The 19299-nt window shown below is 43.7% G+C and overlaps 1 protein-coding gene across 1 annotated transcript in view; it reads right to left on the reverse strand.

Moving 5' to 3' along the window:
* The window catches only part of LOC146867801 (rap1 GTPase-GDP dissociation stimulator 1-like), a 618625-nt gene that overhangs the window by 120079 nt on the left and 479247 nt on the right, over nucleotides 1–19299 (reverse strand). The window contains exon 6 of the mRNA XM_085608132.1: nucleotides 5161–5286. Within this exon, the coding sequence (XP_085464258.1) occupies nucleotides 5161–5286 (126 nt within the window). The remainder of the gene's footprint in view (nucleotides 1–5160; nucleotides 5287–19299) is intronic.

Genomic DNA, 19299 nt, shown 5'->3' on the forward strand with positions numbered 1-19299 from the left:
ATGTCACAGGGTGATGAAAAGATGGTGCTAAGGATCCAGATGCCGAACAACACTAAGAAGAACAGGCAGTGGGTCACCATCAATGGTTATCCGGAGGAGGCTCTGGAAGAAACAGGAGCCAGCATGACAACAGTCATGTGTCATTTAGTGTCCTCAGAGCTGGTAGTTCCAAATATATTGCATCAGGTTATAGTAGCTGACAACCATGAGAGCCATTACCCAGTGACTCTGACTCCCTTGAACAGGTTCCTTAAGGGTAGCTTTGAGCCCATCCATGCCTGTGGATTGTCTGCTCGGTAGTGACATGGAGGACACCATCTGGTAAGAGGTGCAGCTCTGGTTCCACCTGGAGATGTTAGGGTTGCTTGAGTGGGTGTGCCTGACCACACATTCTATGACAGCCCAAAATGATAATCAGGAGAACCTGGAGCCTGGATAAATTACCCAGGTACTTGCCAAAAAGAGGAAGGGCAAGGGGTGTGGGAAAGCCACTCAAGAAAGAATCCCAATATTGGAGGAGACTGAGCCTGACGGCAATGCCCCAAAAACCTTCATGGGAGGACATTATCAGGGGAAGACATTGCCACCTTGGGAAACCTACCTGAACTGGTCGGTTGGCAGAAGGAAGGGGGTCCCACCAGAGAGGAGTTCTGCAGAACGCAGATGGTGTGCTTTAGTCTGGAGGGCCTACGGTGGCAGCCCAAGCCTCAGGCAGCTGGCGACACCTCTGGTGATCAACTGATTTACTCAGAGAATGATCTGCTGTACAGCGACCTTAAGGTTCCTGAGCCTGGTGCAACCGGTTTGGTGGTAGTCCGCCAGTACTACAGGACCTTCCCACTGGAACTGGCCAGAGCAGGTCATCTAGAGCCTGCAAGACGTTTGGCAGACTTGTCATCCACTTTTACCGGCCCCGGATGAAGGCGACATCAGATGTCTTCTGCAGCTTATGTCCCACCTGTCAGGCCATTGGGAAGTCCAAAGGGAAACATAAGGCTCCCCTGATTCCCCTTCCAGTTGTTGGCACCCCCTTTGAAAATGTGGGCATTAACATTGTTGAGCCTCTGGGCCCCAAGACAGCCCTAGGCAACAGGTTCATCCTGGTCTTAGTGGACCTTGACACACTGTACCCAGAGGCTATACCTCTGAGGACAATGACTGCCTCTGCAGTGGCCAGGACGCTGATGGGGATCTTCACCAGCATACACAAAGTTCATGTGGACAAGTGTGGGGTAACCTACAGGTTCTGCACACCCTATCATTCCAAGACTAATGGGCTTATTGAACGGTGTAACAAGACCCTTAGAGGGATGATCATGAGCCTTTGAGGCAGAAGCTGGATGTCCTTTAGCCTTGGCTTGTTTGCTTACAGGGTAGTACAGTAAAAGGGGGCATTCAGCCCCTTTAAACTTCTGCATGGTCATCCTGTCAGAACGCCTCTCATCTTGGTTAAGGAGGATTGAGAGCAAACTCTAAAGAAAGCTCCTCAGAATGCCCCTCTGCTGGCCCTCCACACCCCAATGAAGCGCTTCTGGAAGAAGATGAAGGAGAATCTGGAAGCCAGCCAGGAGATTATGAAGCTCTGGTAACAAGAAGGCCACTCTGGTCGAGTTTCAGCCCGGGTGATAGAGCCCCTGGCCCTGTAACACCAATGGTTTGGGCCTACGAGGTGGAAGAGCACAAGGGGGAGGTCCTCTACCCGATGGACCTCAAGACCCCCAGGAGCCCCTTGTGGGTCCTGCATGTCAATTGCCTCAAACCCCAATTTGAGGTGTCCATGGTTATCATGGTCCAGGTCATGCATGATGGAGTAGAGGAGGAGAGTGAACCTTCCAGTGACATCCTTTCTACAAAGGAGCAGGATGGGTCAGTGGAGGGTGTCAACCTCTCCCCTACCCTCACCCTAGAGATACAGACGGACTGTCGCCAAGTGTTGGGGCAGTTCACCTCTCTCCTCCCTAACCCCAGGGCTCACTACATGATTACCCATGCTATAAGACTGGGGAAGCTATCTCATAAGATGAGAACCAGCATAAAGGTAGAAGTCCAAAATGCTAGAACTGGGGTTAATTGAGCTCTCAAGCAGCTCTTGGTCCAGGTAAGGGGTGCTGGTTTCCAAGGTTGCCCCCCCCCGGTACCACCTCCGAACTCCTTTTCTGCGTGGCTTACCGGGGGCTCAAAGTAATTACTAAGTCTGATGCTCACCCCAACCCCAAGCTAATGAGCTCATTGAGCTGATGTCTGGTTAATGGCAGATCACCTTGACTAAGGAAGTCAAAGAGAGGTCTGAGTTCTCTATCCCAGAGACCTACTTCAAGTTTCGGGTGATGCTCTTCGGGTTGAAGAATGCCCCTACCGCCCTGCGGAGGTTGGTCAATCAGGTCCTGGCAGGGTTGGAGAACTTCAGAGCTGCCTACATAGATGGCGTTGTGGTCTTCAGATCCAGCTGTGGGGACCACCTGTGCCATCTCAGGGAAGTGATTTAGGCTCTGCAAAGGACATGTCTGGCTACCAAGGCTAGTAAGTGCCAGATAGGGCAGAGGTCTGTGGTCTACCTGGATTTCCAGGTGGAGGGGTCAAGGTACAGCCCCTCTAGGCCAAGATTCAAAGCTTTTTGGCTTAGGATCCCCGCGAGACTGAAACAGAGGTGAAAGCCTTCCTGGGCTTAACCGGGTACTACAGGAGATATGTCAATCGATGTGGCACCATTGCTGCTCCCTTGACAGAGATGACTTCTAAGAAAAAGCCCAAACAGGTGATCTGGACAGAGGCTTTCCAAAACGCTTTTGACACCCATAAAAAAGATCATGTGTAAGGCACCCATGCTTATGTCCAGGTCTCCCAGGAGTTCATCGTGCAGACAGATGCCTCAGAGCATGGTATCGGGTGATGCTGTCACTGCTAAATGAAGAGAGAGAGCCTAGATCAATCAGTAGCCTTCATCAGCTGGAGGTTTCTTCCCAGGGAACAGATCTGGGCTCTGAAGAAGTTAAGACCATACCTGCTTGGGGCTCACTTCAGGGTTTAGACAGACCACAGAACTGTCACATGGTTAATGCAGTTGAGAAGTGAGAATTAGAATCCAAAACTGTTGAGATGGTCTATCTCCCTACAAGGAATGGATGTAACGGCGGAGCATCACTCTGGAGCTGACGATGCCAATATTGAGAGTCTCTCCAGATTCTTCTGCCTTAATCATGAGAACTCCCATGAGGGTGGGTAGTTTTCTTTGCTTTCAACTGGGGGGGGGGGGGGGGGCACATGTTAGACCTGACAATCTTGATTTGGTTTTCCCACAACGTTTTACCTTCAATCCTCCTTTTTTGATGATTTTATTTTTAATGGCCTTAAGACTGTGTGTACTTTACCACTGCTAACCAAGTCTACCAAGTCTAAAGTACTTGTGCCCTCTCCCTAAAACATGGTAACTATAGCTTGCACTCAGTTGGCACATTTGTTTACTTGTAAGTCCCTAGTAAAGTGGTACTACCTGTACCCAATGCCTGTAAGTGAAATGCTAACAGTGGGCCTGCAGCATTGATTGTGCCACCCACTTAAGTAGCCCTTTTTAACATGTTTCAGGCTTGCCATTGCAGCCTGTATGTGTTGTTGTAATCTGCCATTTCAACCTGGCAAAATAAACCTTCTTTCAGGCCTAAAACTTCCTTTTAAATACATATGTCACCTCCAGGGTAGGCCCTTAATAACCCATAGGGTAGGGTGTAGTGTGTTTTGAAAGGTGAATATGTACCTTTAACTATTACATGTCCTGGTAAAAAACGTTTACATTTGTTTTTTAGTACTGTAAGGCTTACCTCTCTCATAGGATAACATTGGGTTACCTTATTACATTTAATACATGATAACTTTCAATTGGGAGTAGGTAGGACTATCTAGTTTGATATCTAAATAAAATTAATTTTAAATCCTCTTTAATGGTAAAGTCCGATTTTTAGTCACAATACTGAAAATGCCACTTTTAGAAAGTTGGCACTTTCTTGTCCCAACCAGTTGGTGCCTGCAGCCTGTATCCTGAGTCACATGACTGGGTGTAACTGGTAGTTGGTCATAGTGTAGTACTCGTAGAAAGTGAGACAAAGGGGTAATAGGTGTTGTCAGTATGGGCCATCTCTGACTTGATGTTGGGGCACAGCTGTCACCTACCAGTCTTGCTCATCTTAAAGGTTTCAAACAACAATTAAAATATGTCCACATAACTCTAGTGATTAATGTTCCTGCTAGACAGAGATCGGAGTTTTTTTCTAGTGCTAGTTTTGACTCATCATAAAGTAGCGCAGGAAGTTAATATGCCTGCCTCAAATAACGTGTACCATGCAGAAAATAGAACTGTATTTTATGTGAATAGCTTAGTGGGTTACTTCTTTTGTCACAGAGATCCTTTTGGTACTTGAAGTTCATAAGGTACAACACTAACATAGTTCAGTGACATGATAACTGTCATCAAAGAGCTGCATGAAAACTGCATGGTTTAGGTTATGTGTTTTTCCCCAGTCTTTCTTATCCTAATTTTGATGAAAAGGGGTAGTTTGAGTTGAAACACATACTTATAAGTAAGACCAACCCCTACCACTGTGGTGTGTTTTAAATCCTGAGTTTGTGGTTCTCCTGGCCAAACATGGCATGAATGGCGTGATTCCTACAACTTGTAATCCTCATAGTTTTATGTAACATTTCCTATAGACTGATTTATTACACACACATGAATAATTGTCTCTGTATAAAGCAAGTGCATTATCTGAAGCACTCTGACACCCCTCACTGGTATGGGTAGCGCTATAAAGCAAATTAAATGTATGTGAGACATGGGCTGTTGACAGATGAGGGGCACTGCTGGAGGGAGGTAGTAAGTGAATTCATGGAGAAGAAGGTCATTGGGGGTGCCAAAAATGATTATTGCACTGTCTGCCACAAGCGCTGAAGCTGGCCCTCATAGCCAGAGCTATTGCTGGTGTACTATTTCAATACTCAAAAATCAGGAATTGAACCTGTGTAAAGGTGAAAAAAAACCTCATGAAGAGGACCAATTTACATTGAATTATCACAATATCTAAGCACTAGACCTTCATAATGCTTGTGAACCAGGGCCTTCTCACCCACACATGCACACCAAACAGACATAAAACACTTAAGACACTTTACCATTCTCTGCCAACACCTGAAGCACCTCAATGATGATTTCCAGCCGCTTGTGGCTCCCCGCTCTCTTCAGCTGCTTCACCAGCTGCTCACACACCTTGGTTCTGCTTAGAGCCTCCTTCGCTGTCTCTGCTCGGTGAAAGCAATGGCTATGAATTTAACGTTATCCTAATTGGGAATGGCACAGAGCAAAACAACATACCCTTGCCTAATTAGAGGTGAGTAAAGTATAATACATAATGTTGTCATCAGTTTTTGGTACATGATTGATTGGGAAAACAGACAAAAAGAGATGTATGTAATCTGCAATTCGATTCTTCAGATACTTTGGGTCCTGAACATGGTAAATCCAGAGTAGTGGTTCTTAAACATTTGACTTTTGTGGACCCCCACTTAATTATAACTGGAACCTGAGGACCCCCACTGAATCATGATTGGAATCTGAGGACCTCCACCAGTGCTTAATTTGTTAAAAAAGAAGTGCCAGGGCCTTTGTTAGGAGGCCACTTCAGCTCACACCTCTCATAGCCCCTGCCAGAGCTGCCAATGGCAATTAAAACACAACACTAACTATCACACTTCCAGGCCTCAAAGCTATTAGAATAGCTAGGATGACGGGTATTAGTCATGTTTAATGTATATTGAAATTATAAATAAATGTTCTTGTGCTTATCTCCAAATAAAATATATAGCGCCACTATGTGGCAGACTGTCATAGATGCAGTGTTAAAAATTAATTGCTCGTGCCAGCGCCTGAAGCCACCGGCTCAATTTAAGCACAGACCCTCACTGAGTAACAACTGGAAGTGGGGTACCTTGATGTAAGCATTTTCTATAATTTGAACCACAAAAACATAGAAAAACAATGATTCATCAAGCAAATATACAAGTTATGAAACATTTGATTTAATTCACAAACAAATGTAAAACAATCGAAATTTCAATTTTAATGGGAAGGTTGGAGGTATTTTAAAAACAATTGAGTTTCACTCATCATCCATACTATATTCCGTGTGATGCAATTGCCCTGGTACAATGAATCAATAGGAGGACAATAATGTATTTTTATCCTCCAATTTCAAACTCCTTCATATTCACAGAAAGCTCTAAAATGTTCAGCTCTGCATTTTGCTTCATTATTTATGCACACTTTATTAATTTGTTAATAATATTTAATTTTCTAGACAGTCATGGACCCCCTGAGTAGGCTTCAATGACAGCCAGTGGTCTCCGGACCACAGTTTAAGAACCACTGATCCAGAGGGCTAGGTGCTATTTATTGCACCTGATAAACCGGGGTTGTGAATTTATGAGGAGCAATGAATTTAACCTATTCCAGGCTTTTGGGGATTAAGCTATGGATCTTGGTGCTTCCTGAACCAAAATCCACATGTGATGGTAAATACCATTAAAGGCACAATATACAACTCCTAGGAATGATAGTATGTTTCCTAACAAATCTATCATCATATGTAATCACTCTTAATTCTGTATCAGTATGTGCATTGATATATAATTATGCAATGCTGTGGCCTTATGCTCCATCCTGGTTGCCGTAGAGATGAAACTCATTACTTGTGTGGCATATAAAAGGTATGTTACTCTCCAAACCCTCAAATGGCCCAGATCCCCTTGTCCCCTGGACATACAATAAGGCTGTTCAATTTTAAAAGCAGAATAAAGGGAAGCTGCAGTGGATTTTCTGACTGTTTCAAAGTGGTTTTAGGTGCGGTGAAGCAGAGTAGTGGATCCCATGGACAGTCTAATGATGATGAAAGAACACTGCTTAACTTGTGTGGGTGATTGCTGGTGGTGGCACAAGCACTCGTTTTTGGGAACCAAAACTTATTTTTCATCTCAGACTTGACTCGGACCAAGAAAGAAAAAGATACAAAAGGCAGAAAGAAAGAGGAAGAGAAAAATAGGAAGACAGTGACAAAGAAAGAAAGCAGGGAAGATAATGAACTTACAAAAAAAGAGACAGAAGAAGAGACCAAAAGTGGAATCAAAATTAGGCATCTGTGATTTTCAGTAGCCTCACCATTCATCAGGGCAGGTTCCGGGCTCCTAAGAAAAAACTTTCAGCCCATGCACTTATTTTTTGTACAAATTTAGCACTGGCCAATAATATGGGCTCAATAAGGGGTGCAATACCACAGGATGCAAAGTACTTAGATGAGGATTTTCCAGTGCTTGTGATTCTACAGAACATTTAATTGTGTAAAAAAAAAGCAGTCTAGACAGTATGTCCAGGATATGAATGGCTTGACCTGTATGTAGCCTGGGTATTCTTTAGTAATGTCGAGTCATATATAACCCTCCTGCCCTTCATTAATACCAATATCATAGCACATAACAGCCAAGCAGGCAATTGTAGTTCAAATAGTCTCCATAGTAACTACCTTACTGCTTGACGCTCTTACACTCACATAAGGCAGAATCTATTTATCTCATGTCCATCTCCCTGTACTGTACCAGTCAACAGTAATAAACCAAACTTCATTAGCCGGACAGGCATGGAATAACTGGCGAGATCTGCCACATACCTCTGGCCCGTGGAGAAATTCTTGCTTGGCCCTTCAATATAGAGAAACACACAAGCCAAAAATGTCGAGCAAAGGAAAGAAGGTACTACCTTTCTTTGCTATATCAGAACATTGGCCCCTATGTTCCTGAAACTGGACCTCTAAGCATACCTTTAATATCTTCCCTCAAGGCAGTTTTTTTTATTATGGAAGGATATGTAGCTGTTTGTTGTCATATGCTATGTGTTTCTGTGATCCTTTGAATGGAGCCTGTGTTATCAGAGTGGCGGCATAGTGAGCAAAACAACGATGGAGTTAACCAAGGGTATGCCTGACATGGATCCCTTGCTCACTCTCCCACTGGATTCAAGCTAGCCTGGCTGATGAGGGGTGAAGGGATTCCCTTCAGCCAATTTCTCCGTCTTCGGAGAAAATGTACTGAAATTAGAGACTTCCTATCCCAGGCTGACATCCTGAAAACTAAACTCCTGAATAGGGGCTATCCCCCTAAATTAGTGAAAAATTCCTTCAAGAGAGCCAGGTATTATAACCGTGATGCAATGTTTCAACAAAAGGAAGAAAAATCTACGGATCGTCTAGTATGCGTAATCAAACATTCTAACATCAATCACAAAATACGGCAAACCATCAACTCTCTCTGGTATCTTCTAAACATAGATGACCATAGCCCATTGGACAAACCCCTCTTAGAAGGAACAAAAACCTCAGGAACTTTTTAGTTCAAGGCAAAACACCTGAGCCTCCCCCATACCTTCGCCAAACCTCCATCACTGGTCTCCACCCTATCACAGGCAATCATCGATGCGGCTCCTGTCAAGCATGTCCTAATGCGTTGATAAGACAAAACATTACCATTAACAAACGCACCATCAATTTGACCAATCTGACAAATTGCCGCACCTCGAACATCATTTATGCGATTTTTTGCCCATGTGATCTGACCTATATCGGCGAAGCCGGCAGGGAATGCAGACTTAGGATAGGCGAACATAAGTCCAACATTCACATTAGGAAATCCAGTGCTCCCTTGGTCTCTCATTGGATTGAGCACGGCCATTCAGAACAAGATCTCAAATGGATCATTGTGGAAAAGATATACACCCCCACAGGAAAGGACCCCACCATCATGAGAAGAAAAAGGGAGGTCTTTTGGATATACTTTCTGAATGTAGTTACCCAAGGATAGAATGAAATCTGCCCCTGGGAAAATGCTATCACATGAGACCATTCCCATGCTTATGTTATTCATACTGCTGTCCGGTCCTTGGTCCCTCCATATAGCCCTTTAGCATTTAATATCTATGCTGAACTGGTTCCTATTTTCCCCCCCCTAAAACCCTCTGAATCCCATGCTTCCATCCTTCGATGGCTTTATCTTAGTTTTATCCAGCTCTAATACGTTTGCTGGCACTATGCCATCACATGCGATCACTCTGATGCATGTATCATATATACTACTTTCTGATCCTTGGTCCCTTCAGTTGGTTGTTTAGCCTTCTAACATAAATACTCAACTGGTTTTTTCTTTCATCCTAAGAACTTATTGAATCTCTTGCCTCCACCTTTTCGATGGCCACAGTACAGTGCCTTCCAGTTCCAATATGGCCCCCTTATTTTCAACTCTCCATCTCCGATTTAGCCTCTATCCCTTTTCTATTTCTAAAAACTATCTTGCTCCTTGGATCCCAACGCGAGACTACGCGTCCTCGTATTTGCCAGTATTTAAACCCTGGCCATCGATGGACGCACTCTTGTGCTTTCCAAGCTATATCCTTTCCTGGACCGAATACTTGGATAATATCTGCCTGAGCGCCGCCGATACTTTCGGTAAGAATGTCATTTGATACATGGATGCCTTTGTGTACCTTCGCCACTCATTTTGATTAAGTGCTGATACTTAGCCGCCGTGAGGAATCCAGTTTTCCTTATTTAAATATTTAACCCCGTCTGTATTTACGTACTTTCCTTTTTCCTATTTAGCCTTTAGCTCATCTTTGATTCACATTCCATTTGTATTAGTCCTGGCCCTACCTGCCACTCTGTAGCCATCCCGCCACGTTCGTATCGTTTAAATTCTCCTCTATGCCTTTAAGTTAGTTTCTCTCCCTTTTTGACCCCCAGACGCCACTATATCCTTCGGGTGCGGACCCGCTACCAAACTCGGATCATTGAAACACATCCTCATAGAGAACTGATGTGCACCGGTGAGGAGGATTCTCCCTACCCTTTATATTTCAGCGACGCTGGCTTTAAGGTAAACTTGCTGTTCCCTCTCCCTTATATTCCCCTAGAGAATATCATTTATCGGACCCCTCTCCCCCTTACCTCCGACAATGCATGAAATTCTGAAACATGTGTCTTTTTTGCTTTTGGTCAATAGCATCATATATGCATATATAATCTATTTAGACTGCCTAAACTAAGAATCGTTTATCCTGTCTTTCCCTCCCTTTCCGTCCTTACGGAAGATTGATAGAATCCTTGAGTAGGGCCTTTACTTATAACTCTTTTTAGTGTACTGGCACGATTTTTGTTTAGTTTATCGCCTCGTGAATATTCGCTCCATTGCAGGAACGTGTTTATCCTCCCGTCCTGTAGTCCTGGAACGGTCCATCCCAAGTTGTTGAAATCACTCACCTTGATATAATTGATTCTCTTTGGACCTCGTTTTGGCCACCCTACGCCACTTGAAGGCGATTTGATCTCGGGTAAGCTGCATAGCTCTGCACTATCTCAGCGATTTTGCCTTGGGACATTTCTGCTATTTTTCTTCTATTTAAGTTTGTTATTACTTTTCTGTGTTTATAGAACCCACTCAACAAGTTGCTTGACACGTATTAGTGTCTTCGAACCTTAGTAAGAGGAAGCTTCCCTTAACCCATATTGGAACTTAAGGTATTGTCATTTAGTAGTTATCGCTTGATATGTTTATATATATCTCTTTGCCATCATCTCTGGTTCATAAACCTTTTTTGGCTTTGGAATCTCAGTCATTAATCTTCTGTCTTTCCTTTTGGCATCTGTATGCACTTTTTCATCTTTTTGATAGTCTTCATTATCTGACACTGGTGGTTGGTCATCTATCTTTGAACATTTAACCGTTCTTGGTACACCATTTTCTCCTCTTTCTTTGAGCACCCTCTCTCTTTCTCATCTCTAGGAGAAGCAACTATGTTTGGGTGCATTTCGTTGTTTGTTGAATTTAATTGAATGACTTTATTAGACAGTTCCTTATTACCATTTATATCCTGACCCAGATTATAGACTGCTCACTTTTAGTGTTAGTATGTGTCTTTATCTTTGGCGAAACTTAACTGTTGTCAATCATGTACCTAATGTGGATGTCTGTTTAAGCGATTTTGTTTTTATGAATTTGTTGATCACCCCTTAGGTCCCGTTGTGTCCCACACGTTTGTCATCGTTGTAGCCCTGATGAAGGTGTAGCCCTGTACTGGGCGAACACCGAAACGTGCGTTGGCGTTTACTCATATGTGCCTACCTGAAGACTTCGCCCATATGTAAAACCTTGGGAGTACACGAGTTTCCCTCAACCCCTGTTGGGTTAAATTGTATATTCTTTTGATGCGAAATATTTTCAAGTCAATTGTAAATAATTGTGTCTTTGTGTATATATGCCCCTTGTTGAACTTTTGAGTATGTTGTATGAATGACTGTGTGTATGATTGCTGTATGTGTGGGACCTTTATATATATTGCATTTGTGGAATCTATGTTTCTTAGTTTATGTTGTGTATAAAGATCATTATCCTGACCTTTATTTATTCAAATAAAATCCTGTGTTTATCACTTTCCCTTATCTGTCTCGCTGTCTTTTTGGGTCTGTCTCTAGCCTGTTGTTTGTTTGTAACCTTGACCCTATCTCGGGCTTATATACATCACTCCTGTGTAGGCAGCTGGTTTTGCTTTTCTTCTTTGATGAGGGGTGACACCCACGAAAATGGTCCCAGGATGCCTGTCTCTCGTCCAGGAGGACCTGGCCTGGCATTTTGGGCTCATGAGGAGCAGGGTCAAGACTGATTTGCATATGGCTGGGTCCAAACTGGGGTGGCATGGTGAGCAAAAGAACTATGGATTTTACCCAGATCTCTTAACTGAGGGTGAGTGCTTGAAAAGTTTCAGCACTCCGCCCACCATCTTGTTGTGTTTGCTTTGTTCATCCTAAGTGGCCAGGGGTACGCCCAGACGTGGGTCCCTTGCCCGCTGTACCACTGGATTCAAGCTAGCCTGGCTGATGAGGGGTGATACCCCGAAACCGGTCCCAGGATACCTGTTTCTGGTCCAGGGAGGACCTGGTCCGGCATTTTGAGCTGGACTGTTACCATGAGGAGCAGGGTCAAGACTGATTTGCATTTGGCTGGGTCCAAACTGGGGTGGCATGGTGAGCAAAAGAACGAAGGATTTAACCCAGATCACTTGACTGGGGGTGAGTGTTTGAAAAGTTTCAGCACTTCATCCATTATCTTGTTGTATTTGCTATGTGCTATAAAAGTGTCACAGGTTGAGTGTTCTGAGGTGCGTGGAATGATGATGCAGATCCAGAGCTTGCCTCTGAATGGTTTTCATTTGTGTTTTAATGCTTTTGTTGAAACATTTGAAAGTATGAAATATATTTTTCTTGACAATAAGCAAAATATGGTTAACTCTTTATGAAGAAGTACTAGTACTATTAAACCACATATTCATATTAAAATAACTATCTTAATAATAGAAAGTAGAATGGAAAATAAAAATAAGAATAGAGGAAAGAGAGAAGTAATACAAAACTGCATTCCATTTAAATGTATTAAAGCAGTTAAGTGGTCATACCCTGTAAGTAGCATTAAGGTTCATACTACTTCATTTCTTTAGCTGCATCGAAGCCCCAAACAAACCACTAGATACATGATATATATCATAGTTAGATCAGCGTTTACCTGTGAAATGTGTTTTTTGTGTTGCTAATAACTTTGGCACAATTTGACGAATCTCCACAAAGGTTTCCCAAAAAAGTGTTCTTCTTTGCCAAGTTTGTGCATAAAAAGTTTCAAGGTCATCCGTCAAGCTGGGGCCAAGAAAAATCCCCATACATTCTCCATAGACTTCTTTAAGAAGCGCTACCACAAACTTGGCAGGAAGCTAGATCTTTGTCTGCAGATTGTGCTTTTTGTGTTTTGGTGTAAATCCAGTCAGTAGTTTTTGATAAATTAAGGTTTGACTATATTTGTATGTGTGGGTGCTCTAATTGTCAGCTGCATGAGAAAAATGTTGCTGGCAGCCTTTACAGGACCTGGGGACTTAGTTCCCTGTTCATAAACTTGATTTACAAAAATTATATAAGGGGGCAGGGTAGGGATACTCGACCCATTAGGCCCTGTGGGCGGGGGATCCCAGAGGTACTGCCCTTGAGCCAAAATTAAAAAACAACCAGCAATTTTAGTTACGATTCCACAGAACTCCTGCTGGATTGTGGCAAAAAAACCAAAATGGTGGCCGGGGGCTGCATTGTTTAATTAAGGGTGGCACGTGGCCCACTCCTCAAGTAGTTTTGGGTTCCGGAGATCCCATCCCCGGTGTCCAATTCAATTAAATTAGGGTGGGGTCATGCAAGCCCCTCCCCAAACCATATTTGCTACCGGGGACTCCATCCCCTGGGCCCAATATATTTATATGGGAATAGGTGCATGCCCCCCACGCCTCGAGCCTTATTCAGCCAGGGATCCAATCCCCGGGGTCCAATTTATTAATGTGGGGATGAGGGTGTGCGGCACCTCTTCCCGAGCTGCATTCAGCCCCAGGTAACCCCATCTCCAGAGCCCCGAAGTATTGACTAATGATGTCATCAATGATGTAATTTGAGATGTCATCTGCTATGTCATAAATTATGTCATAGAACATGTTATGAGAGATGTTATATGTGTGGGCACAAGCAGTGCAAGGTGGGGGTGCAAGTTATAGATAGCTTTGCTAACTATAACTGATGAATTTATGTGGTTTTATGGCTCAAAATGTCTAACATATTTTCCTATACATAACATTATACTATATCCTTTGGTTTTATATATATATATATTCACTGAAAAAACCATAGGTTTCAGGGGCGTTATAGTTAGCTGGACTTTTCACTCGTACAAAACCATAGAAATTCCCCCGTTATAGTTAGTTCAGCTAACTATAAATCGTGCGCCCGCAATGCACTGCTGATGACGTCACATATTACATCACTCATGACATGGTCAGTGACATCACTCATGACATCACTGATGACATCTCAAATGACATCACTGATGACATCATTGATGACATCATCCAGTGAATGTGTGTTTTTCTGAAAATTACATATGTTTTATATATGTATATCTCAAGGTCGATGGAAGAATAAATGGGTATATAAGTGTCTAAATGGATGATTTGTTTTTGAAAAATTGATTGTATAACTGACTGATTAAGTGTATCTTAGTGAATACATGGCTTAGTGAGTAATGTTTAAATATGTAAATATCTGTATCAGTCTCTCACTTTGTGTATAAGTGGCTGCATGGGTTGGTGAGTAGCTACATGAGTGTCTATATAGGTTATTAGTTGGTTTTTTGAGTATCAGTATACGTGTCTGATGTCTGTATGGTTCGGTGGGGGGTATTACGTAGTGCATAGGTGCATGAATGAGTGACTCACTGTTTGTATGTGTTGAAGACAGCATGTGTGCAGGACTGTATGGGTGGATGAGTGTGTGCATGGGTGTGTTAGTGAGTGAATGACTGTCTCAATAGTGTCTCTATGAGTAACTACATATGTTTTAAACTAGTATATGTGACTATTGGTGTATATAAGTGAGTATATGTGAGAGTGAGAGATTGAAAGAGTTCCTGTATGAATAAGTATGTGTTTCTATAAGTGATTGTTAAAAAGACTAAGTATGTGTAAGTTTCTGTAGAAGTAAGTGTGGTGGTGTGCGTATAACTGTATATGCAGGTAAACGGATGTTTGATTCTTTATTAGCATGAGTGACTATGTGTGTGAGTAACTTTATGGATGAGTGGCGTTGTGTAACAGGATGTATAGGTGTATGAGTACATGTGATGAGTGAGTACATGTATGAGTGACTGTATAGGACTGTTGGTGAATGAGTGGATGTGGATGTGGATCTTACAATTACTGAATAGGTTGTTGTAACTGGTATTGGTATGTCCATTGTTTTGAAAATTTTAATTTCTATTTTTGAATGTGTGTATCAAAGGTTATATTAGGGGGAGAGGAGGTCTGCCACTCTATCACAAGGATGATGTCATCAGTGATGTCATCAGTGATGTCATGAGTGATGTCGCTGACCATGTCATGAGTGATGTAATATGTGACGTCATCAGCAGTGCATTGCGGGCGCGCGAGTTATAGTAAGCTGAACTAACTATAACGGGGGAATTTCTATGGTTTTGTACGAGTGAAAAGTCCAGCTAACTATAACGCCCCTGAAACCTATGGTTTTTTCAGTGAATTTCCAAGGTTTTTTAAATGCTAATTCCTAGCTATAACGTGCCTGAAACCTATGTTTTTTTCAGTGAATTTCAAAGGTTTTTTAAATGCTAATTTCTAGCTATGGCTACAGAGGTAGGACATGTGAAGAAAGAAGGAAAAATGCACAGAAAGAAAAAAAAAATGCAGAAAGAAGTAACAGAAGTCCTCAAAGACGAAGAAAAGTGCAGGAAGAAGTATAACGTGCAGACAGAACAAACAGAAGAGCACAAACAAGCCTTGTTGCAAAATCATCCTGTACCCTCAACTTTTTCAGACGGACACTGGTGGTAACTGAGTCTGACTAACCAGTCCTAGAGCCAGTGCTATGTTAAAAGACACTCAGAATACAGTGAAAACACCTACATACACTAGGGCACACTATGTGTTGGGGTCCCCCTGTGATTAGCATGACCTCCTCTGTAAGCCCCTAGTATATAATAGGGCAGGGGATTAAAACTGCCTCTTAAAACGCACCACAGGGCGTGTTTGAACACGTCACCTCATACCCCGTCCCCTCCCTTCCCCACTGTGTAAACACGCCCTGTAGCCGTTTTAAGTTGGGAGATTAAGTCCCCTTGAATCCTGAGGGTCCCTAGGGTCCAACTAGACCACTAGGTACCTCCAGTAAGCGCCACAGAGCTGCGTTGCAGAGAGGTGTAAAAAGTGGCACAGCCTGCACCACCTCTCTGCAACGCAGAGCAGTGGTGCTTACTGGAAGCACCTGGTGGGCTAGTTGGACCCCAGGGTCCCTCAGGATTGAAAGGGAATTATTTCCCCAACTTAGAAACGCGCCACAGGGCCTGTGGGCGTTCTGAGTTGAGAGACTAAGTCCCCTTGAATCCTAAGGGTCCCTAGGGTCAAACTAGCCCACTAGGTACCTCCAGTAAGCGCCACAGAGCTGCGTTGCATGGAGGTGTAAAAAGGGGCATGGCCTCAGAACACCTGTCTGCAACGCAGCTCCCTGGCGCATACTGGAGATACCTGTTGGGCTAGTTGGCCCTCAGGGACCCTCAGTATTGAAGGAGAATTAATTCCTCAACTTACAACTGGCCAGGGGGTGCGTTTGCAGAGTGCTGCAAGGAGGGGGCGTGGCCCCCGGCGCGATGCCGGTCTTTTATTTATTTATTTTTAAGAAGGAGGGCTGTGTGGCCCCCTTTCTTTTTCTAATTTATTAGTCCTGGGGACCCCATCCCCCAGGGCCTGCACCCTAATTTTTTTTGTTGAAAAAAATTAATTTGGCCCTCTCAAGGCCTTAATCGGCCCCGTGGACCCCATCCCCCAGGTCATGGCCTTTGTTTAATTTGTTATTCTTTAGGAGGGGGGCTGTGTTGCCCCCCTCCTCAGGCCACTTATGGCCCCGGGGACCCCATCCCCCGGGGCCGGCCTTTGTTTTTTATTTAAAAAAAAAAAATATATATATATATATTTATAGAAACACCTAGGTCATGCTGGACAAACCGTATGTACCTATCACCATGACGATTTGCGTGATATTCATTAAAAGGCGACTATGCATACAATGAATCCACGTAGAATGTATTCACACCGCTAGTGAAGCTCTGACATGTCTGACACCCTACCGTGCCTAATCCCGGTGCCCCCGCTGGTGGGTACTCTCCAAGTAGACACCCTTGTCGTTTATTTATACAAACATGGGTAGCTATTGACGGGCACATTTAATACACATGCACACCAAGCCATTCAAAGGGGATTCGACAAAAATTCGACCAAACTATGCAAGAAACCCCCTCACGGTTAATAAAACACACATCCACCGCCGGATGTGTAATACTTTTTATTTTACTCTCTGGAAAGGAGACAAACCTCACTTGAGAGTCACAGCGTGCTCCTGGCTGAGCCCAATGCTGTGTTACACCCACCAGTTCCCGCCGAGTGCCACACACCTCTGTGTTGTATTCCACCAGCTAGTGCGTCTGCTATGACACTCTCTAGCCCATGTGCACTGTAACACCACCCCGTGAATATGTCTTGCCACACTTGCCTTCGCATGGGTTATATTGCCCCATCTAACGTGCCTTCCTCGATGCCTATGTTATAAAGCACAGCGCTATGCCATACATATTACAATCTGGGATCCATATCTTTGTCACAGTGCATATGCAATGTTACACTACCCAGCACATATTTTATATTCCAACTTTAGAGACTACTTAGGTTACATAACACTGCCCTGTGCATATTACACTCCAAGGCGCATATCACATAGCAAGCGCTAGTGCCTGTGCTATCTCGCGCTCTCCAATGAATCTGTCATTGCGCACACTGTATTGCATATTATATTTCACGCCCCGGTTCATCTTATATCACACTTTTTGGTGCATAGTTTATACCATATACTATATCTAGTTTTCATTTTCAATCGTGCTCTCAGGACTATGTTCTATATAACACTGCGTCCACCTACCCTTCTCACGGGCATTACATTTTGCGATGGGGGGTGGAGGGTCAGGGGATGTTTCTGCCAAGTAAACCCGGAGTCACAGTCCCAAACGTCCTCTTCTTCCTGAATAAAAGTGAGATTATGCTGCATACTGGTTCATATTTTAAGTAGTTCGCACAGACACACATTTTAAAAACAATAAAGTTCCTAATACCCACCTTCTATGAACAGTTAGCTTGCTGCCCCATCCACCTCCTCCCTATCCTCTGTTGTCTGAATCCATGACTAGCCTCCTCCCTCCTGCCATGCATGGTCTGATGTGCTGCCACTGCCCTGCATTTAGCATGATGTACCAGTCCACTCATCCTATTGTGCTGCCACTAACCCTCCCGCTTGCCATGCATGGTCTTCTGTGCTGCCATGGCCCCTCCCCTCTTCCCTGTGTGGTCAGCTAGCTGCTCATGACCCCCTCCCACCTTCCCTCCATGGTCTGTGTGTATGCCATCATAGTCTCACTGTTGCTCTCCATGGTGTGTCTTGTTTCTAGTGACCATCCTGCCTGACCTCCATGGTCATCTTGCTGCTCCTGCCCTGCCCCCTTGCCCCCAGCCCTCTGTTTCCATGTGCAGACCTCTATTCCCTCCCTCCTGGCTTGTCGGTTCCATTGTAATGCCCCTGATCCATCCCTCCTGCCTTTTATGGTCTGTTATGCTGCAGCTTTCTCTCCTGTCTGTCCATTATGGTCAGCTAGCTACCATTGCCTCTTTCCCCTCTGTTGTCTGTTGTCCATGTGCATGGTCCTGTCCCCTCTCTATTGCTTTCTATGGATTGTTGTGCTGTACTCCCGTCGCGCATGCCCTGGGTGGTGTATTGTGCTGCTGCAATTCCTGATGCCTGCCCTGTAGGGTCAGTTTGGTGCACCTCTCAATGTCCCTCCTGTCCTCTGTTATCCGAGTCCATGTCCCTACCCCAATTCCTCCTGCCTACCATGATCCAATGTACTATACTTGCGAACATTTTGAACTTGGTAAGAGGGAGATTTTGAAATAAAACTGGGGTATTGATTTTCCCCTTTGAGTTACATTGAAAAAGAGAAGATTGTAGACAGGAAACAGATCAAGTAAAGCCCATTTGAGCTTAAAAACATTGGACGTTTCCAGGCTGAAACGGGTCTGTTGGCATATATGGTTGTATGACCACTGCCTCTTCCTTCTGCCCACAATGGTCTATTATATTGCCACAGCCTCTCTTGCCAGTCCTGTATTGTTGGTTTGTTGCCCCTGCTTCCCTTTCCACTGCCCTCCATAGTCTGTTGTGCTGCCACTGCCCTTCCTGCCTGCCTAGTGTGGTCAAATTATTGCCTCTGCACTCTCCTACCTGCCTTCAATTTTCAGAGTCCGTGCCCCTGGCCTCTGCCTCTCAACAGTATCCCAATGAACAACTAGATTGCTAACATTCTATATTTATTACAAAAGTGTCGAATGCCTGACGTCATCTTGATATAATCAAAACTGTAATGCCTAGAGCATTTCCTTTAGAAATTACATATATGAGAGGGTCTTATTTGCATCAAAATTATGGTTAGTGCTCTAAAAAACTAAAATGAGGACATATTTTCTGAGTTTTCAAATAGCGACAAAGAACTTTTAAATTATTTGTAATCTTAGTTTTTTTATCCAGTTGACCA

This window comes from Triturus cristatus, chromosome 1_2 (genome assembly GCF_964204655.1).
Source record: "Triturus cristatus chromosome 1_2, aTriCri1.1, whole genome shotgun sequence".
NCBI classification, from domain to species: Eukaryota; Metazoa; Chordata; class Amphibia; order Caudata; family Salamandridae; genus Triturus; species Triturus cristatus.